At 40.7% G+C, this 18,631-nt stretch overlaps 1 protein-coding gene across 3 annotated transcripts in view; it reads left to right on the top strand.

Annotated features, from left to right (window-relative positions):
• LOC119703819 (BMP/retinoic acid-inducible neural-specific protein 3) overlaps positions 1-18,631 on the top strand; it is a 198,375-nt gene that overhangs the window by 99,009 nt on the left and 80,735 nt on the right. For all 3 annotated transcript variants that reach the window (XM_038144213.1, XM_038144211.1, XM_038144212.1), the window contains one exon: positions 12,659-12,849. In XM_038144213.1, coding sequence (XP_038000141.1) covers positions 12,659-12,849 — 191 coding nt within the window. The remainder of the gene's footprint in view (positions 1-12,658; positions 12,850-18,631) is intronic.

Below are 18,631 nucleotides of genomic sequence, written 5' to 3'. Positions count from 1 at the left end.
TCAGTGAGACTGATTATGAATATGCTGTTTAGCTTGCTCCTGCAATATGTTGATATATTTCCCCCAGAAAATGAAGCTGGGGGTCCCTTCACACTGGTCACTGCCAAGTATCAGATGGCAAAAATGCCTGTTTTCTTGCACCTTGAACTGTATTCAAGCTGGCAGTTCAAAGGGCAAGATTTTGTAACTGCTCACAGGACTCTGTGTCAGCAGATTTGTCTTGTGCACTACCATTGCCCATGAGTATGATATAAATGACCTCATTTATTCTCACACCTTTCATTTAATGGAACATATTCTTATTACCCATAAAATACTGGACTATATTTAACACTTCATCTCCATTCAGGGAAAGCAAGACACACTGCAGAGGTACACTGGTGTTTTTCCCTGGCAGCATTGCAGAGCTGGTGAGTGCTGCAACCAAACAAAAATCATCTTGGCTGAGACATTAAGAGCAAATGTTAAATTTATTCTGGCCAAAACTGAATCCCTGGTAATTGCTCAGCATTGTTCCTTACCCAAAAAAACTTGGAGAATAAACACCATCACGTCTGTTGGGCATATGGGTTGGGAAGTCAGTTAATCTGGGGTTTATTTCTAGATCTGGAGAGCCATGTTTCATTCTGTTTCTTTCTAAGCAAGCTTCCTAGGAAAAACCTGCAATGTTCATGCAGGCCTTCATAATCCTGAGCCTGAGGCAGAACAGCAGCCAGGACAATGTGGTCCAAAGCACAGTTGCTATATTATGACTAATAATCGGAAATTATTGGCTAATCAACCTCAAACTGAAATATACCTACAAGATAAGTAATAATCTTTACACTAACTTTAGTTACATTATTGTGCCTGTTCTTTATTTCACCCAGCCTGCATGTCTTACACTGCTCCCAAAGATGTTAACACTCATGTTCCATGAAAATAAATGGAAAAGGCAGAGTAACCCTGCCCATAGCTAAATGTTTGGGAGGATGTGTTATGTAATGCTCCTCTCGGCTGTAAAAGATGCCCCTGGTCTGCAGTTCTTGTCCCAGCCTCTGGGTGCCCAAAGTCTCAGTCCCTCCCACTCTGTGTCAGGACTTGTGGTTTTATACCTAAAATCTACAGTGTAGATGATAATTACATGGCATTATCAATACTATTTTATCTCCCTCTGGTGTTTATATCCCATTTGAAATTTTCCAAAATCACTTTTATTTTTCTCTCTAAGACCTCTTCTACAAAGGTGCTGGGAGTGATAATGAAATGAATTCAGAGGCACAGAAATGTTATAGTAATGCATTTTCAATACATATATTTTACAATAGTAGATATGTACAGCTTCATGCTATTTACAGCTTCTTTCAAAAGCTCATATTTGGACTCTGTAGAGGGGTTAAGTATCTTTCTCAGAATTTTTAATGTAGGTTGAGCTTCAGAGCATGTCTAGTTGCATACAAAAAGTTAACTCTCTAATGGATGTGTTAGAGTTTACATTACCAGCTGGCCTATCCACTTTTGTACGATTCCCAGAGACCTGAAGGGTTTTTTTCCCTGTTTCTTTCCCCACTCTGTGTAATTTCCACATCCCTACCATTCAGGAAGGACTGAAAGATGGACCAGAGGGCCTGCAGAGGTTGGGGCTCTGTGAACCTCATGGATTCCACAAAGTGGAGTGCCAGGTCCTGCACCTGGATCAGGGCAATCCCAAAATACCAAGAGGGTGGGCAGAGAGGGACTGAGAGCAGCCCTGGGAGAAGGACTTGGAGGTGCTGGGTGAGGAAAAACTCCCTGTGAGCTGGCTCTGAGTGCTCCCAGCCTGAAAACCAACAGAGTCCAGGGCTCATCCAAAGCACTGGGACCACCAAGTCGAGGAAGGGGATTCTCCTCCTCTGCTCTGCTCTTGTGAAACCTCACCCAGAGCTCTGTGTCCAGTCCTGAAGTCCTCAATGTAAGAAGGACGTGGAAATGCTGGAATGAGTCCTGAGGAGGCCATGAAGTTGCTGAGGGCTCTGGAGCACCTCTCCTATGGAGCCAGGCTGGGAGAGCTGGGAATGGTCAGCCTGGTGAGGAGAAGGTTGTGTGGAGACCTCACAGAACCTTCCAGGGTCTGCAGGGGCTCCAGGGAACTGGAGAGGGACAACTCCTCAGGAACTGGAGAGACAGGACAAGGGGAATGGTTTCAAACTGACCGAGAGCAAGTTCAGATTAGATATTAGGAAGAAATCCTTCCCTGTGAGGGTGGGCAGGCCCTGGCACAGGGTGCCCAGAGAAGCTGTGGCTGCCCCTGGATCCCTGGCAGTGCCCAAGGCCAGGCTGGATGGGGCTTGGAGCACCCTCGGCTGGTGGGAGATATCCCTGCCCATGGCAGGGGGTGGTACTGGATGGGCTTTGAGGTCCCTCCCATCCCAAACCATTCTGGGATTCTGTGATTCTAAAAAGTAAGATAAATGCAGGCTTTATTCTTTCACAAAACACATTTAATGCTTCACTGTTTCTGTTGCAGAAATTAATAACTGCACTCTCATCCAAGGCTTTGATTCAGTTAAGAGCATTAGGAAGCTCTGTGTTTATAATCTGGAATTATATTGACAATTTTCTTGCCCAGATTCTCTGTTAACCTCACCAGTGCAATTCCACTGCTTCCCTCTTTAGAGATAGTTACAATTTAGTCCACTGGAAAAAAGAAGAACACCAGCACCATTTTTAATAAACTAACATTCCAAATTTAGTTTGGAATTAATACGAATAGTCTTTCCTTCAAGAGAAGCATCCTTTGCTGCGGGAGAAACATTTTCATATGCTGAATAAGAATTCTTGACTTAATTTTTTTGTGAGCACCTAGAGATCTGAGCATTTCCTGCTACCAGTGCAACAACACTTGCATAGGAGGAGAATATTTAGATTCAAAGAAGATCATCTGCACATTCCCCCAAGAGCTAAGCCAAAACAAACAAACAAAACACCAAAGTATTTTCAGGAAATATTTGGGTTTACCTCCTACTCCTTTCAACAATTTGAGTTGCTACAGACAACAATAGTGCAGATGTTATATTTCACAATATCAAGACAGCATTTATGCATGTGTTTGTGAGATTTACACTTGTGTGAAGCCAGACTCATCCCAGAGGGTTGGTAGAAACAACTGCCTTTATAAATTTAAGTGCAGGTTAAGTAACTGTCATCCATCAGTGCTGTAAATAGCACTGCTGGCATCAAACTGGAGACAAAAAGCCTCTACTTTGGAAGGGTAAACTTATAAATTGAATAGAAAATTAGCCAAATATTCCACACTGTAGAAGGTTAAGTTTATACAACATTCCTTCTGGAAAAGGAGCAATTCTGGATTTTATATACAGCTTCATAAATAAGGTTTTGGATCAGTATTTCTTTGAGAATATATTAGAGACTATCTATTTTTGTTTGAAGCCAACAATTTAGGTGCCTTTTCCCTCTTGCAGGCAGTCAGGAGTAACATCAGCTCTTGCTTTGGATAGAAGGCAGTTTGGTCTCTGTGGCACCAGGCACAAGCCAAGCCTGAGCATCAGTAACATCCCAGAAACAAGCAAGCAAACAGCTTCCAAAGGCTTTAAGGACTCATTTTTCCTGCCACACCATCCAGGTCATAAAGGTGTTTGTTTTTTTTTTTGTTTGGCTCTGGGTACGGGGTAGAAGGAGGTCATGGCTGCTCACAGCACTGCCAGAATTCTTAGCCTGACTGTGCCTCATTTTTCAAATGAGAGCTAAGGTGAGCAAGAGCACTCCCCTGAAACTTTAAATCATTCATCACGGTGTGGGTCTGTCTGTAGGCCTCTCCGTTGCCCAGTGCTGCAGATCAATTTGAAGTTCTGAAACAGAAGTTGTAAAAATGGTAATAAAAGACATTTCAAAGACTTTGAGACTATGAGTTGTATCACATAATGATGAAGAATTTTAGCAGTTTGTGTTTCCCCTGTGATTCATCTGCAAGTATCCATCAACACTGAATCTATGAATCTTCTGCTCTCTTTTATTTTCTCCAACAGATCTTTATGCTGATTCATTCTCCATAAACTGTATTTTCATGTGTTGATTTATGCACCAAAACACTTCCACAGATTCAAATTTCTTCCTTATCTCTACAAGAAACATGGTTCAATTCTCTTTGTTTTCAGTCAGGACAAAAAGAGACTGAAGAAGAACATGATTTTCATGCTGATTTTGAAGCAGTATAAGGTGTAGCCAAATCCCTAAAGTCCAGCCCCCATGAGAGTTCCAGAGACTTTTTAGTTTCATTTTCTCTAGGACCCAGAATATTTTTTTTCCTGTACAATTAACTACAGTCACAGGACCATAATATCAATTGGCTCTTAAGGTTAGGCAAGAAGACTGCAAACAGACCTTTTTGCTTTTCTTTCTAATAACTCTTCTCCTTATTGCGTCAAAAAACTCTTTTCAAGGGCAGTCTTCTCCATTTCAAAAGTTAACTGCTGTTTTAGCTATAGGTAAGATACCTTTTTCTCTGAAAGTGAAACAGTCTTTTACCCATTTACAAAGTATAAATCCATACCTTTTCCTCATATTGAATTTTAGGCAACACTGGCTTTCATAACAGTCACAAATAAAATGATAAAAAAAAAGCAAGAATCTTCCAGTCAGAGGAATTTTTGGATTTCATTTGTCTTCTGCCAGTCTAAACAACTGCACCATTTTATCAAATCTGTTACGTGTTTAGCTAATAAATGATTCCTATCAGATGTGAACTGGGAAAAAAGAATGCTTTGAGCTTGCCAGTACAAGATGTTGGAAACGCTCTTGATACTGCCAAGGGGAGAAGGAACAGTTTTCCAATCCCTCCAGGATGTATGACAAACCATGAAATCAATACTTTTTGCAGGGAAAAATAAATATATAAACCAGTGAGAACGGATTATTGTAATTATTTGGGTGGACAACTGCTTTTGCCTCCAAATATGTCACCATCTTACCTGCAGGCTGTAAACCCAAGTTGTCATTATAATTTTTACAGGATCCCAGACTGGCTGGGGTTGGAAGGGGCCTCTGGAGATCACCCAGTCCCTGGGTCAGGGGGTCACCAGAGTAGTGGCACAGGGTCACACCCAGGCAGGTTTGGAGTGTCAGCAGAGAAGGAAAATCCACAGCCCCTCTGGGCAGCCTGAAAAGAAGGTTTTCCTCATATTTGGGTGGAGCTTTCTGTGTTTCACTTTGTGCTCATTGCCCCTTGTCCTGTCTCTGGGCACCACTGAAGGGTGTGGCCCCGTCCTCTTGGCATTCCCCTCTGAGTATAGGGCACTTCCATGCTTAAAAGCACCAATGGAAAATGTACTGGTTTTGCCCAACAGATCTGCTCTTTGGACTAAATCCAGATTTCTAGTTATTGGGAATGACTTTTACTTCTTAAGGATCAGGCCCCTTCTGTATGTCCACACATTGCATGCGCTTACAGGTACCTACAGGCCAGAGCACACCTAAGAAAACGAACCCCAGAAATAGAAAAGAGGTGCAAAATCTGTTTCCTGCTTACTCAGCCTGTAGGAAACACCTCCCAAGCATCCCACTCATTTTCCATTTCAGATGTAGCAGAGGCAAGGGTTGGTTTTACTGGGAATTCTCCCTTTCCCCTCTGCTCCCTGACACCACTATCACATGCAGAGCAATCATTTGCTTGGAATTTAACCCTTGTCTTACAAGCCTGTGCAAACTGGTGAGATCTTACAAGGTAATTCACCAGTTCCTCACTCTTAGATGACTCATACAAACACATTTCAGTTCTGAAGTGTTTTCACTCCTTCTGTACTTGCTGTTTATCCCTTGTGTTATTTGCAACATGCTCCTGGTAAGTGCATTTCTGCTTTATTCTGTGCTGCTTGGTGATTGAGCTGCCTCTGAGGCAGGAGGTAAATTGGATTTAGTCATTAGGAGCAACAAAATACCTTTATATGAATATAGGGCCAGCTAAATATGTGGATGGTGAGTTCCTGAATGAATGTTCACAAAGGTGTTGGGAAGTTAATCACGAACTCTGGGTAAAAGGCAAACAACACCACAGGACAAGATACAGAAATAATTCCCCCTTAGATTTCATCAGAGGAGGAAGTTTTTCAGTACAGATGTTATAGAGGCTAAATATCAACCAGACATGCACAAAAAGAAAGCCACATTCCTCCCTCTTGTGTCCCTTTTGATGTTCATGACAGGTGAGGAGTTTGAAATCATTGATGTGCCAGTAGCTGACTCAGTAATCTGACTATCAGGAGTCATAAAAAAGAAATATATCTGAGTACATTCTAGGTATAATGTATGTCCTTTTTATTAAAATTCATTAATACATTTGCACGTATTTCATATGCATAATGCAAGAAGATACTGCAGCTGATACTGATGAATTCTAGTTCTGGAAGTACAATTTCAAATGCTAGGAAGCTGATAAGGCAAAAAAGGCATAGAAAGGAAAAAAAATACTAGGATAAAAAGATATTAGGATAAAAAGAAATCCTACTGATAGTGCTTATTCACTGCAAAGTAAAAAGCAATAATATGGAAAAAAATGCATATGTTCAGTCAACCTTTCTGTTTTGACCTTGCCAAAGTGTCAGACAATTACAAGCATGAAGTTGATGAAGAAATACTTTCCATTTCATCGAGGGCAAATATGTTTAAAAGGAGCTTATTATTTCTTGAATTTTTTATTTCTGATCAGCATGTATAGATAATTGAAAATGTTAAGGGACACAGATGAGACGTGTTCTCTACTATCTGCTTCTTTTCCTCCAGGGAGGTTGTTCTCTTTGCTTTGCTCATATTGCAATGTTTTTCTCTATTGTCATGTCTCTATACAAAGGTGGAGAATTTTAGGAGGCTGCTCAGCCACAATGTAACTAATTCCCTTCTTTTTCACCTTGGATAGAAAAATCAACCATAACAAGCATTTAGTAAAGATTTTGGCAGATTGTCCATTGTTTAACTGATTGTAATAAGCATTGAAAGTTCTATGACCTGTGCTGGTAAGAATTGTTTCACTTGCCAATCTGTGAATAACATAGTCTTGGATATTATCTGATTTTAGATCTGTCCACATCTGGGTGAACTCTCCCTTTAATAGTCAATTTATATTTTTTTCCTAGCAAATATTTTATGTACTTCCTGTTTTGGAACTGCTAGCAGCTAGAAGCTTAATATAAAATGAAACTGCTTTCATCTCATCTTGGCCTTATTCAAACCATGGCCTCAGACATTAGAAATCCTGAGGCTTTTCAAGAAGGTAGGAGGAGAAAAACACCATTTATTCTCTCAATGAGCTGTTCTGCCAACAGCAGAACTTGCAGCTGCTGGGGAAAACATTGGATTCAGGCTGCCACTGTCATTCCAGCCCATCCAAAGCAGTCATGTTCTCACCATCCAAGAGTGAAAGTGCCTCATTTAGAAGACATTAAGAGAAAGGAAGGCAGAAGAGTTCTTTTGTATTAGAAATTGTATGAAGTTCATTTTCCAAGAGTGTTCTCCATATTATGCCACAATATTATTCAATAGCATTTATGCTTACCAGTAGTAATATTGATTTATAAAACACAACAAATAACTTCAAATGAGGCCTAACATTGTTAATTTTGCCCGGGCTCTCTTTTGTGAGTAGTTGACCTTAGGTAGTCAGGAAGGATCCATCACACTCACAGTAAATCTCTTTATAGGCTGATTCAGTCACTGCAATGGAAGAGATTATATTCCCATTTAAAATCTGCTCACACTACTATTTTGGAGTACAAAGAGAGCATTTTAAAAATTTCCTTTATCTACTTGTTTTATAGAGAGCTTTCCATAGCTCCCCATGCCATGAGATTGAAAATGTATTGAAACGAATACAGTGATAGAAGGAAGTGTATAATTAATGTACACATTTGGAAAAAAAGCTGTGGCCTGAAACTCAAGAGAGACATTGACAGCCCTAGGATTCCTTTCAGATCCACTTGCAATTTAAGCTTCTTTGAAGAGAAAAACTTGTCCAAAACTTGCATGATGCTTTACTAACAGGTCTTTCCTGTCAGAACACTAATGGTTTCCTGAGATTAAACATCTCTCTCAATGTCATTAATAAAAGAAATAGCATTGAAATGACAACTGCATTTTAGAGTGTGCTTCTTCTCATCCCACACTGACTCTCTGGCTGGTCATTCTTCATGGGAGCTCCAGGGCTCCCATGGACACAGCAGCCAAGCAGCCAGGGATCAGATTTGGGGCAGCACATGCAAATCCATGGCTCTAATATCTGGAGAGAATGCTGCCCATGGCCTGGGGCACTACTTATGATAATAACATGATTCCATGATAGGCTTCATCCTAGGAGCCAGACTGACTGATTTCCTCTCTCTCGTGCAAGCCTGGGAACTCTGAGCCATCATCCTTCTCCACAGCAGGCTTTTCCTGGAGCACTAAAGAGCTCCATGCAGTGAGTCACGCTGGAAATAGATGGGCAGCACATCCACCTGCCACTCTCTCCTTGAGAACACCGTGGAAGCTGCTGGGCTGGGCTCTTACAGAGCAGAAGAAGAGGAAGAGTGGGAAAGTACAAGCTTCTCATAGCTGCAGTGCTGGTTCTCAGTGGAAAATCAGTTTTCTCGAGCAGCAGCCAGCATTGATGCCGTGCTGTTCCATGGGAGGTGTTCTCCTGATGGATGGAACTCAGTGGCTCTGGAAAGCAGCACTTTCTCTGCTCAGAGTAAGATTATTAACTCTGATATCCTTGGGCTTTTAAAGAAGGTAGGAGGAGAAAACCACCATCTATTCTCTCAATGAGCTGTTCTGCCAACAGCAGAACTTGCAGCTGCTGGGGAAAACATTGGATTCAGGCTGCCACTGTCATTCCAGCCCATCCAAAGCAGTCATGTTCTCACCATCCAGCAGTGAAGGTGCCATGCTATTCCATGGGAGGTGTTCTCCTGATAGAGGGAACTCAGTGGCTCTGTAAAGCAGCATTTTCTCTGCTCAGAGTAAGATTATGAGCTCCATCAGACCTGCTGGTCTGCCTTTGGCAATGGGCAGGAGCTTGATTTCCAAAGGGAAATAATGCACACTGGGAACAAAACAAAATGTTTGGGGCTGGAGAGTTTGTGTTAGAGGGACTACAAGACAAACAGGTAAAAAAAGGGGTGACAAGAGAGGGTTGCAAAGTGAAATTAAGATTAAAACCAGAAATTATATATGGACACATTTGGAAAAATGCTATATAGATAGACATTTTTATGTGTCATATAAAAAGGAAGATAAGGATATGATTTTACTCAGAGTGACATAGCTAAAAAGGGAAATCAGCTCTAATTTTAGGAGCTACTAGTGACCCAGAAAGCATTTGTGAAAACCTCCTCGCTCAATGTGCTAGAAATAATGCACCATAACCCCTCACCCTGAACTTCATCCCAGCTTTTACCCTGCTCCTACACTTTACTCTCATAAACCCAGCTCCCCCTGAAATCTGAAATGTTTCCTCAGCTCTGAAAGCTGCTCATCACTTCTCTCTTGTCCAAATCCAGGTATCCCTGCTCCTGCAGACAGGAGGACACTTTTAGTGTCCTGCATCCCTATTTTATCTTCAGACATGAACCCTCTTCTTGTCACTCCCAGAAAGTTTAGGTCTTCATCTCTCCATATTCCAAAATACAAATTTAAGAAAGACCTCAGCAAAACAGAAAAGCTGTTTTCTAAAATCTCTAAAAGCTTCAGCTCTGTCTGGGGCACAGTTATAAAGCTGTCATCCTTTTAAAAGGGCTCCATCTTCCATATTCTACTCCCCCAGATTCCTCAGCAGTGAGTTTCAAAGGATGATTACTTGCAGCACTAATAAATGTTCCCATTGATACATTCTGAACCAAAAAAAACCAAAAAAAAACCAAAAAGACAAAACTTTTACAAAAGCATTTGCCTACTTCCTCTCTAAACCTACAGAAGAAAAAAAAATCCTTCTGTAGCAAAAACTGTGGGAGGAACTCAAATTTGTTTAAGCCAAGCAAATTCCTCTCAGTGCCAGAATAACCCAGTCCCTGGATTCAGTAAATAAAGGATTTGCAGTAGGTCAGGGCAACCTCAACTTGGAAATTCTTCTGAATTTGTCATGGATGTTGCCATAGTTTCCAGTTTAACTCTTCCAAGAAAGGATTTGGTGCTTATGGAGAAGGGCTGTGAGACATAATTTCTGAGCCCACTGTTGACAGAGAGACACCAAGGATGGCAATGGGCTCAGCCCAAGGTTAAGAGGGGATTCAGGCAAGAGCTGTAATTACATGCACAGAATGTATCTAATATTTAGAAAAAAATTCAGTTGCCCAGCATGCATTAAGAGCTCTAAAAATTGGAAACTGGAATTGGCAATGTTCAAACTGAAAATAGAATGCGCCCTCTGTAGTTAAATGCCACACCAGATTGCAGAGGATTTCTGAGAAATCCTCAGAATTTAAGTCAAGATGAGATGTTTTTCTGGGGGACAGTTTCTACCCAGTCCCAAAGGTGTGACAGCAAGGGGCATTTGCTGAGGTTCACTAAAAAGGGGGCAGGTTGAGGGGATTAGGGTGGTCTTCTCTGTCCTTAAATATTCACAATGAAAATCATTGGTGATTTTCATTGTGAATATGATGAAATGAAATGTGAAAATGATTGGTGAATCAATGAAGATCAAGGGTGGCAGCAAACTGCCTTTTATAAGGATTGTATCTTTTCTGTTAATATTGTGTTTGAACCTCAGCTCATATAGCGAGCTTAGAACAAAAGGTTTCCTCAAGGCACAAAATAAATATTTTACAACATAAAACTTGTAATATTTTCTTGGTGTCAAAGCAAGTCTGTCTTGCTGGTCTGTTCAGGAACTACAGTTAGCCAATATTTTCGGATGTATTCAAGTGAAAAATATGACCAGAAAGCAGAGAATTTAAACAACAAAAAAAAAGGAAGTTTTTTTTTGAAATTGATTTATTTTTTGGTGGTTTGGTTTGTTTTTCACTTGAAAATTAAATTTAGAGTGTAGAGTAATTAACTTTTTTTAGTGTCTGCATTAATGTGATCGCTATACACAATGAGGATTTTTTCACTTTACAGGCAAAAAATATTTGTGTGTAATTTTTTTCATTTCCCTCTACTCATATACAGTAGTTCCATAAAAGCTGCAAATAGAACTTACAGATTTTCTAGTTTCCTAACAGGAAAGGAAAGTTGTGAGAGAAAACTTCAAGACCTGACAGCTAAGATGGAAAATCCCTAATCAGAAAGCAATTCTCAAATACTAATTTAGCACACTGGTGATGTGTAGAGTCTTTAAGAACTATGGGGTCTTGTTTAACCTCATGCCCTTGACTGGTAAATCACATTAAATTTCAGTTATGTTACAGAAATCTCTCCCTACCATCATTCTCCACATTTGTTTCTGATTAAAAAATGGCATCTGCCAGAATTCTGAGAAAAAAAGGCAGTTTGGATCCAGAAGAGAAAGAGGAGGATGCTGGAAAGCAGAAGAGCTTCACAAAAAGCACAAATGTATTTATCTGGGTTCTGCTGCTAACTGTGGACTTAAAAGTATCAAAAAATCCCACTGTTCAGTATGTGTCACACAGCCCTAGTCATTCAGCTGCTGACAGCCTTTGGTTTCTGCCATCCCTCAAATATTCTTTTTTTTGCTGCATCTTTGATTCCTGTTTCTGTGTTAATTTTGGACGTGAGAGTTTCTCTCTGTTTACCTGGAGCCTTCATCAGGATCTTGCAAGGTCACTAAGCTCTCTGCTTTTCCAGTCTCATCTAAGAGGAATCCTAATTGATGTGGTTGTACAAAAGACTGAACAAAGTGGTGGCTGAGGTGCCTTGCACTTAATTCCCAGAGTCTGTAACCAAAACTGCCATTGCTGCATCTGGGAGAAGCCAAGTTACTGCCTGTCCTGTCTAGATTTGAGGACAATGAATCCTTGTCACTAATAGCTCTATCTGGTATCTTAATTGGCAAGTAAATTAATAAAAGATGTGTTTATTGCTGTGCAATGAGCTTGTTTGTTTTCCCTGCTGTCATTGATTTACTTTGGAGGGGGGAAGGAGGCGAGTCTTTGAATTCACTTGCATCCCTCTTACTATCATCACTTTTTAGGAATCAGTTTTTCTGTCTGTGTATTTTCTCAAAATGGAGGCCAGAAGTATAGAAAACTGTGTTAGAAAATAATAATAAAAGAAACAGTATTTCTTTTATCCAATTTATCTAGTTCTGTATCTAAGTGGCTTGACATCAAAAGGACATGGACTATTTCTTGTTGTGATTTTAAAATTTACCTTGTTCAAACAAAAATGCCAGTTGCATCAGGTCCATAACTGGGGAAATCATTGCTTTCATTTCAGTTTCTACCAAATCGGGTTGTTTTAGAGCTATATTCACATCAGAGGCCACACAAAACCATCGGGAGCAGCGGCAACCTAAGTGGCTTCGTTTTTATTTATTTCTTTCCCAACAATTATTTTATTATGGAGTACTTTCCCCACTTCTAATAAATAACCCTCGTTGCTTGTCCTGTCTATAACACATGACAGAGTATCACTGTCAAGGCCCCTTGTAATTCCCAGCGAGTCGCCCCCAGCTACTCAGCAGAGCAGAGTCGTTTGCAAATGAAGGACATTTGTCTGAATGACACATTTCTGAATGAGAACTGCTTTGTTTTTGCAGAGAGTTTGGCCGCTGGAAAGTAAACAATCTTGCTGTGGAAAGAAGAAATTTCCTTGGCTCCCCACTGCCACTCGCCCCCGAGTTCTTCCGCAACATCAGGCTGCTGGGACGGCGCCCGACCCTTCAACAGATCACAGAAAACCTGATCAAGAAATATGGGACACATTTCCTGCTCTCAGCTACCCTGGGAGGTAGGGTTAATTCCTGGGAATGTTGGGGGTGAGCTTGGTGGGAGTAGACCAAGAGTGCTGGTGACAACTCTTCCTCCTCCGAGCGATTAGGGTGGGCAACGCTCGCTGTGGGAGCAGGTGTTGTCCACAGGTCTTGGGACTCCTCTTTATTGATGCTGGGTATAGAATTTTGTTCACAAGAAGAGAAGAAATCTGGTTGCTAAGATGGAGGTGCTTTACCTGAGCTTTTTCTGTGCTGCCCAATGTCTTTTGGGGGTCTTTCTCTGCACTGAGGTCATTTAGGAGAGTGACTTTTTTTCTTTTTCTGTAAGTGGTCCTTGTAACAATTAGCATAATAACAGCTAACAGAAATATCTGGGTCCATTGCAGTCCTGCAGAAATGGAGCCAGAAAACCAGTACCAAGTATTTCCAACAAATCTTTTAATTTATGAGACTTTTAAGCTACTTTGTACGTTGGAAAATCCCTATATTGTCACTCTGCCCTTTTTAGAATTAGTCTTCACTTAACCAGTGGGACTGCATTTTCAAAATGGGATGATGAGGCTCTGCCATGTCATTCCCATTAACTTAATGGAATCTGCATCTTTCAGTCCCCCCAGACTAATCTGGAAAGGGTAGCCCCATGGATAATTGGGATCCAGTCACCAGATGGATTGAAGAAATCCAGTGAAGAGGCCTAATGTTCAAAGGAGAGCATAAATTGTTCCGAATGAAAGATAATTAGTACCTGTGATTACCCATCTAGGCATTACACAATGAACTGACATTTTAGAAATGCAGCTCTATCCCATCGTGGGTGATAATATTAAAGATAATTCTGGTGATTGAGTGTCCCTCCAGCAGGACAGGCTTGTCGAAATCCTTTATTCACCTGAGGAATGGTTCTTTTTAATACATTTCATAACTGAATCCTAGCCATTTGTAAAGGAAATGAGAGCTCTCCTAGTCTCTCTTGGCTGAGAGCTGAAATCTGTAACAACCCAAATGGCTCACAGAGGCTTCCTTTTGAAGGAGACCATCCTAGAAGCAAGAGGAATTTCTGTCCTTCTCCAGTTATTTTAAAAATTAAAGAGCTAATTTCTATCATTATTTTGGGAACTAGTACCTCTGCGGCATTACTGTTAGAATTTGAAGAACAATTTTTGTGTGTTGACCAGCAATTTGTGACAAAAATCCCTGAATTTCTTTTAATTACTTTGAATATTTTTGCATGCAAATATATACATTTTATAAATGACTGATTTCTTGAGTATAGAACACATGGCACATTTCAGTGGGAAAACTAAATGCTGAAGCGAAAGAAAATGTTTCTTAAAATATAAAGCATAAAAATTAAAGCTTTGGCTGCAGCATGCATCCCACTTCGAGGATCATCCAATGGTAAAAATTATTTTTCAGTATTGCTACCTATCTGCTAACTATTAACTAATGTAAATAGCAGTAGCTCCTCAGCCATGTGATGAAATTCATTGTCAAGGTGAAATTGGATCTAGCAGCTCCAGGAAAACAGTCTGACATGACCACAGCTGATCTCTACATTCAAAGCAGCAGCATCACACTGATCACCACGGAGCCACGGAGGTGACGACCTTCAGGAGGTCTGGATCTAAGTTAAACTAAAACTTAATGGTATTTCCTTTCAGGACATTTGAAAATTCTAGCTTAGGCCTTCAATGTTCTCCCCAAAGCCTCAGGATTTGCCGCAGGGGAGCTGAGGCAGGGTACCATTTTCTCACCTCAGAAAGGCTCTAAAATGCAGTAGCTGCCTCAGCCTTGCCCAAATTTTCACTCAGAGGGAGACAGTGTTGACTCCTGGGCTCTGTCACTGCTTAATGAAGTCAAAGGGAGTTTTCATATTAACTTGGGGTTTGATTTAGGTCCCTGGTCTCAATTTTTAGGCACGATTTGAGGCACACCTGCTGCCTTCCATTATCACTGGATGGGTGCTGAATACTTTGAAAAATTGGTTCAATTACAATAATTACAGGGAATTAGTAATTTCTAAGAAAGCTTTCATGAGGTAGCTAATAAACCCATACTTTCCTGGATGTGTTAGTTCTCATTTTCAGGCTGGATTGAATGGGGATTCCCACAGATGCTTGTCCACATTTGATTAACACATAATTGGATTTTTTATTATTTTAATAATGTATTAGTACTTTCCCTTTAATTACAAGTTGTTTTATTGTGAAAGCTTGTCACTTATGTAGCTTGTTAAAAGCAGAAGACCAAACGGAGTGTGCACAGTACTTTTATTTAATGAATCCCCAATCATCTGTATTCATGGACAGAAAGGAAAACTTGGCAAATGAACGATGCTGTGATAAGATTTGTGTGCCTCTGTGACCATTTGGTTTCCATAAAGATCCCTTTTTGAGCATAAAGGGAACTCTTGCACATGGTTGTTTGTGAAACATTCCCTAGTCTTTATTCACAAACACAGAAATACACTCCTCAAGGGCATCCAGAAATGAGAACCAAGGGAAAAAAGTCCTATATTTCTTGCTGCCACAAGATAATGTGGAAAGTGACATTTCTCACTGCTTTTATTTCTTATGGAAATTTTATCTCCTTGTGCCATAAGCCCAAAGTCCATAATGAGCTGCATGATCCAAGGACCTTGTGCGACCCAGCGGACTGAGCACTCACTATGACTTTCCCTCCTTTTTGCATTTATACTTTTCTTTTATACTTTTTTGTTTCGCTTTTATACTTCCCTCTTCTGCCTGTCCACAACATCACGCAATGATGGTGGAGTTTGCTGGAGCTGCTCTTTAATGGCTTGCAAAAAAACAGATGGGAGCTTTGGAGCTGGAGGGTGGTGGGAAGCCTGGGCTACCGCTGCGGGATGGATGTAGGAGGACAAAACCGAATCCTTCCTGCTTTAAAGACATTCCCTTTAATGCTGTTCCTGCAGAAAAAGCCATTTTGCAAAGCCATAGAGTTGGTGATGAGGATAATTAGCGCACCACAATGACAGGCTCTTGTTCCAGGCATCTGGGTGAAGTGAGGCTGATTTGGGTGCTTTGCAAGATGAAGACAGCAGGGCTTTGCAAGGAAGTGCTCCTTGCACCTGGAAACTGCTCTGAATAAACAAATTTGCAGGACAATCCCCAAAGCTTCTTGTGAAACCAGAACCTCGTTAGGCAACTGCCTAAGTGGTCACCTGAAACGTTCCAGGTCGATTTATTTTTACTGCTATTGTCAGTCATCTTTGCTCAAGGTGTTCATTACCAGACCATCAATCCATTCAGCTCTCCGGGTCAGGAAATAGCCCTTGATGTTGTTGAAGGCTTGGGGAATCGGAAGGAAAAGAGGTAGTTTTGTCTTTAAAGCAGACAGTCTTAACAGGTGCGGGCAGATCAGCTCGACCCCAGCCTCTCTCTGCGCGGATTACAGCCCTGCGACAGTGATGGCTACACCTTTACTCTTCCAGCTTTTCTGCCCCTCATCAATATTCCCCCGGGGCTGCGAATTATTCTGCCTGCAGAGACGGGGGGAAATTGTCAGGGGTGTAAAACATTGAATCTCAATGGATTCTGAAGGATTTATTAGCGCTTGCACTAACTGCTGATACGACCTTTGCTTTCCATAACACGCTCTCAAGGTAAGATACAAACTCTTGGCAAATAAGGGAAGGAGGGGACAGTCTCAAATGACTGATGTGAGGAAGAAACATGAAAATTTTGCATCAGATTTGCAAACACCAGTCGCACCCCCCGTCTGGGTATGTAAATTCCCCAGAATTTAAGATTATGGAAGCTAAGGGGAAGGGAAAAAAAAAAAAAAAGCACAAAACACATTAACTTTCTTTCTCTCCCGTTTACTTAATGAAGAAAAAATTTAAATCCTTAAACAGATGGTCTGTATAGAATTAACGTGCACTGTTATTCACTTGAACCATGAAAATGATACCACATCTGGCCTGACATTAATTTATATAGTTTTTGAGCCTGTGCATTTCCATCAGCATCTGCTTTAGTTTGGGAAAATGACCTGGTAAAACCCTAATGGTACATTTGGTGATCCAGACAAGAATAGATTTTCCACTAGCTGGTAGTAGCTGGTGTATTTATTTAGGTGTAGTTATTTAGGTAGTAGCTGAGGTATTTAATTTGATCAGAAACCTTGGAGGAGTTCATAGACCAAAGGCCTTTATTCCTGTGTGGGATACATTTATGTGTATGAAGAGAGGGCTCTCAGTAGGCATCTGTGGGTTATGCTAGGCTATAGCTACCTTGGAGTGTTGTCCTTTTATTCCTGTTTCCTCTCTTTCTGACATGAAGTGATGGGAACTGCTTGGATCACTGCCTTTTCCTACCACTTCCCAGTCTACAGATGAAAATATGAAACACCAAGGCCTTTATAATCCCTTTATTGTTCCAAAGATGTGGGTACAGGCAAACAATCTCTCAACAACTGATGATGAAAATAGCACTAAGCATTTAAATCATATGAATATGTATTGTTATGTATTAAAAAAAAATTACTCATTCTATAGATGGTTATATTTAGTTACAGTTGTTACAGCATTATTCCAATTCCACCATATTGATGGAGAGTTACCTTTTTAATTTAAATAATTCCTTAATATGTTCTTAAGATGAACACAAAATTAATTTCTAATTTCTGAATGCCACTTACCAACTGTTATTTAGGAGCCTTTCATCTAAACGGTCACAGACAGGTTGTAAATCTGGGTAAATTTATATATATATTTTATTTTATTTTAACAGCATGTGTTGTTGGGACCTAGTAGAATTTATAAATATATGCCATGGACAATATGTTCCTATAAACCTAGCAAGAATTAAAAATTGAAGTTAAGTTATAAGCTTGCATCTTCCAGGACTGGTGGGGACAGGACTGGACACTGTGGCAAGGTCAGTGAAGAGTGTGAACATCAGTCCCCTGTCCCTGCAGTGGCATTCTGTCAGGGACAGCCCCCACATGGCAATAAAACATCCCTGTAGTGACTGAGAGCTTCTTGAACCACCCAACTGGGCTATGTGGAATTGTTTTGTGAGCATAACTGAGTGTTTCCGTGCTACTTCCTTTAAACCTGAGAAAGTGAAGTTTACTGTCTCTTGAATTTTGGGAAGGAGAGCAAATGCAGATTTCAGAGCTTGTGAAAAGCACAGCTGGGAGGATTTGATGCTGAATAATCATGTTTTATAAATGTTCACTGTCATTACTCCTTTTCAATTCTTAAAATTCATAACCTTGTTTTCTAAATCACACTTGTTTTTAGCTGATGCTTGGATGTCTTCTTAGCCTGTTTTATGGTAGCAGACAGTAACCAGTGAAAAACAAGATTCCTCCACGTTTTCAATGTGACACAAGAGTCTCTTTTGGCATGGGCCTAATTTTCTCCAAATGAACTTAAAGCTCAGATTGTCATCCCTGAATCTGAGTTGGGAGTGTTACTTCCCAAACCCTGGAGTTCTGGGTGCTGAAGGGAGCCCTTTCACAGTTCTGCAGGGACAGGGGACCCTAAGCATCAATGTAGGGGGGAGTCCAGTTTTTCTAGAAGAGCTCAATCAGCTCTGACAGATGAAAAACTCTGTGAAAAGTCTTTTGGGCAGCAAATATTTTTGAGCTGCCCCTGATGGCACCTGCTGGTAGCACAGTGCCTGGGAATGCCAGTGATGAGCCAGGATGTGTGATAGAGACACCTCTTGTGTGAGATGCCATGAAAGCATTCAAAGTCATTTCAGTCTGGTTACATAGAATGAAAACCCAAATATATCTGTCAGGGCGTGGGGATGATGCCTTGTGAAG

This window comes from Motacilla alba, chromosome 8 (genome assembly GCF_015832195.1).
Source record: "Motacilla alba alba isolate MOTALB_02 chromosome 8, Motacilla_alba_V1.0_pri, whole genome shotgun sequence".
Classification (NCBI taxonomy): domain Eukaryota; kingdom Metazoa; phylum Chordata; class Aves; order Passeriformes; family Motacillidae; genus Motacilla; species Motacilla alba.
The sequence above is the reverse complement of the archived record's forward strand: the minus strand, read 5'-3'. Positions and strand labels throughout refer to the sequence as shown.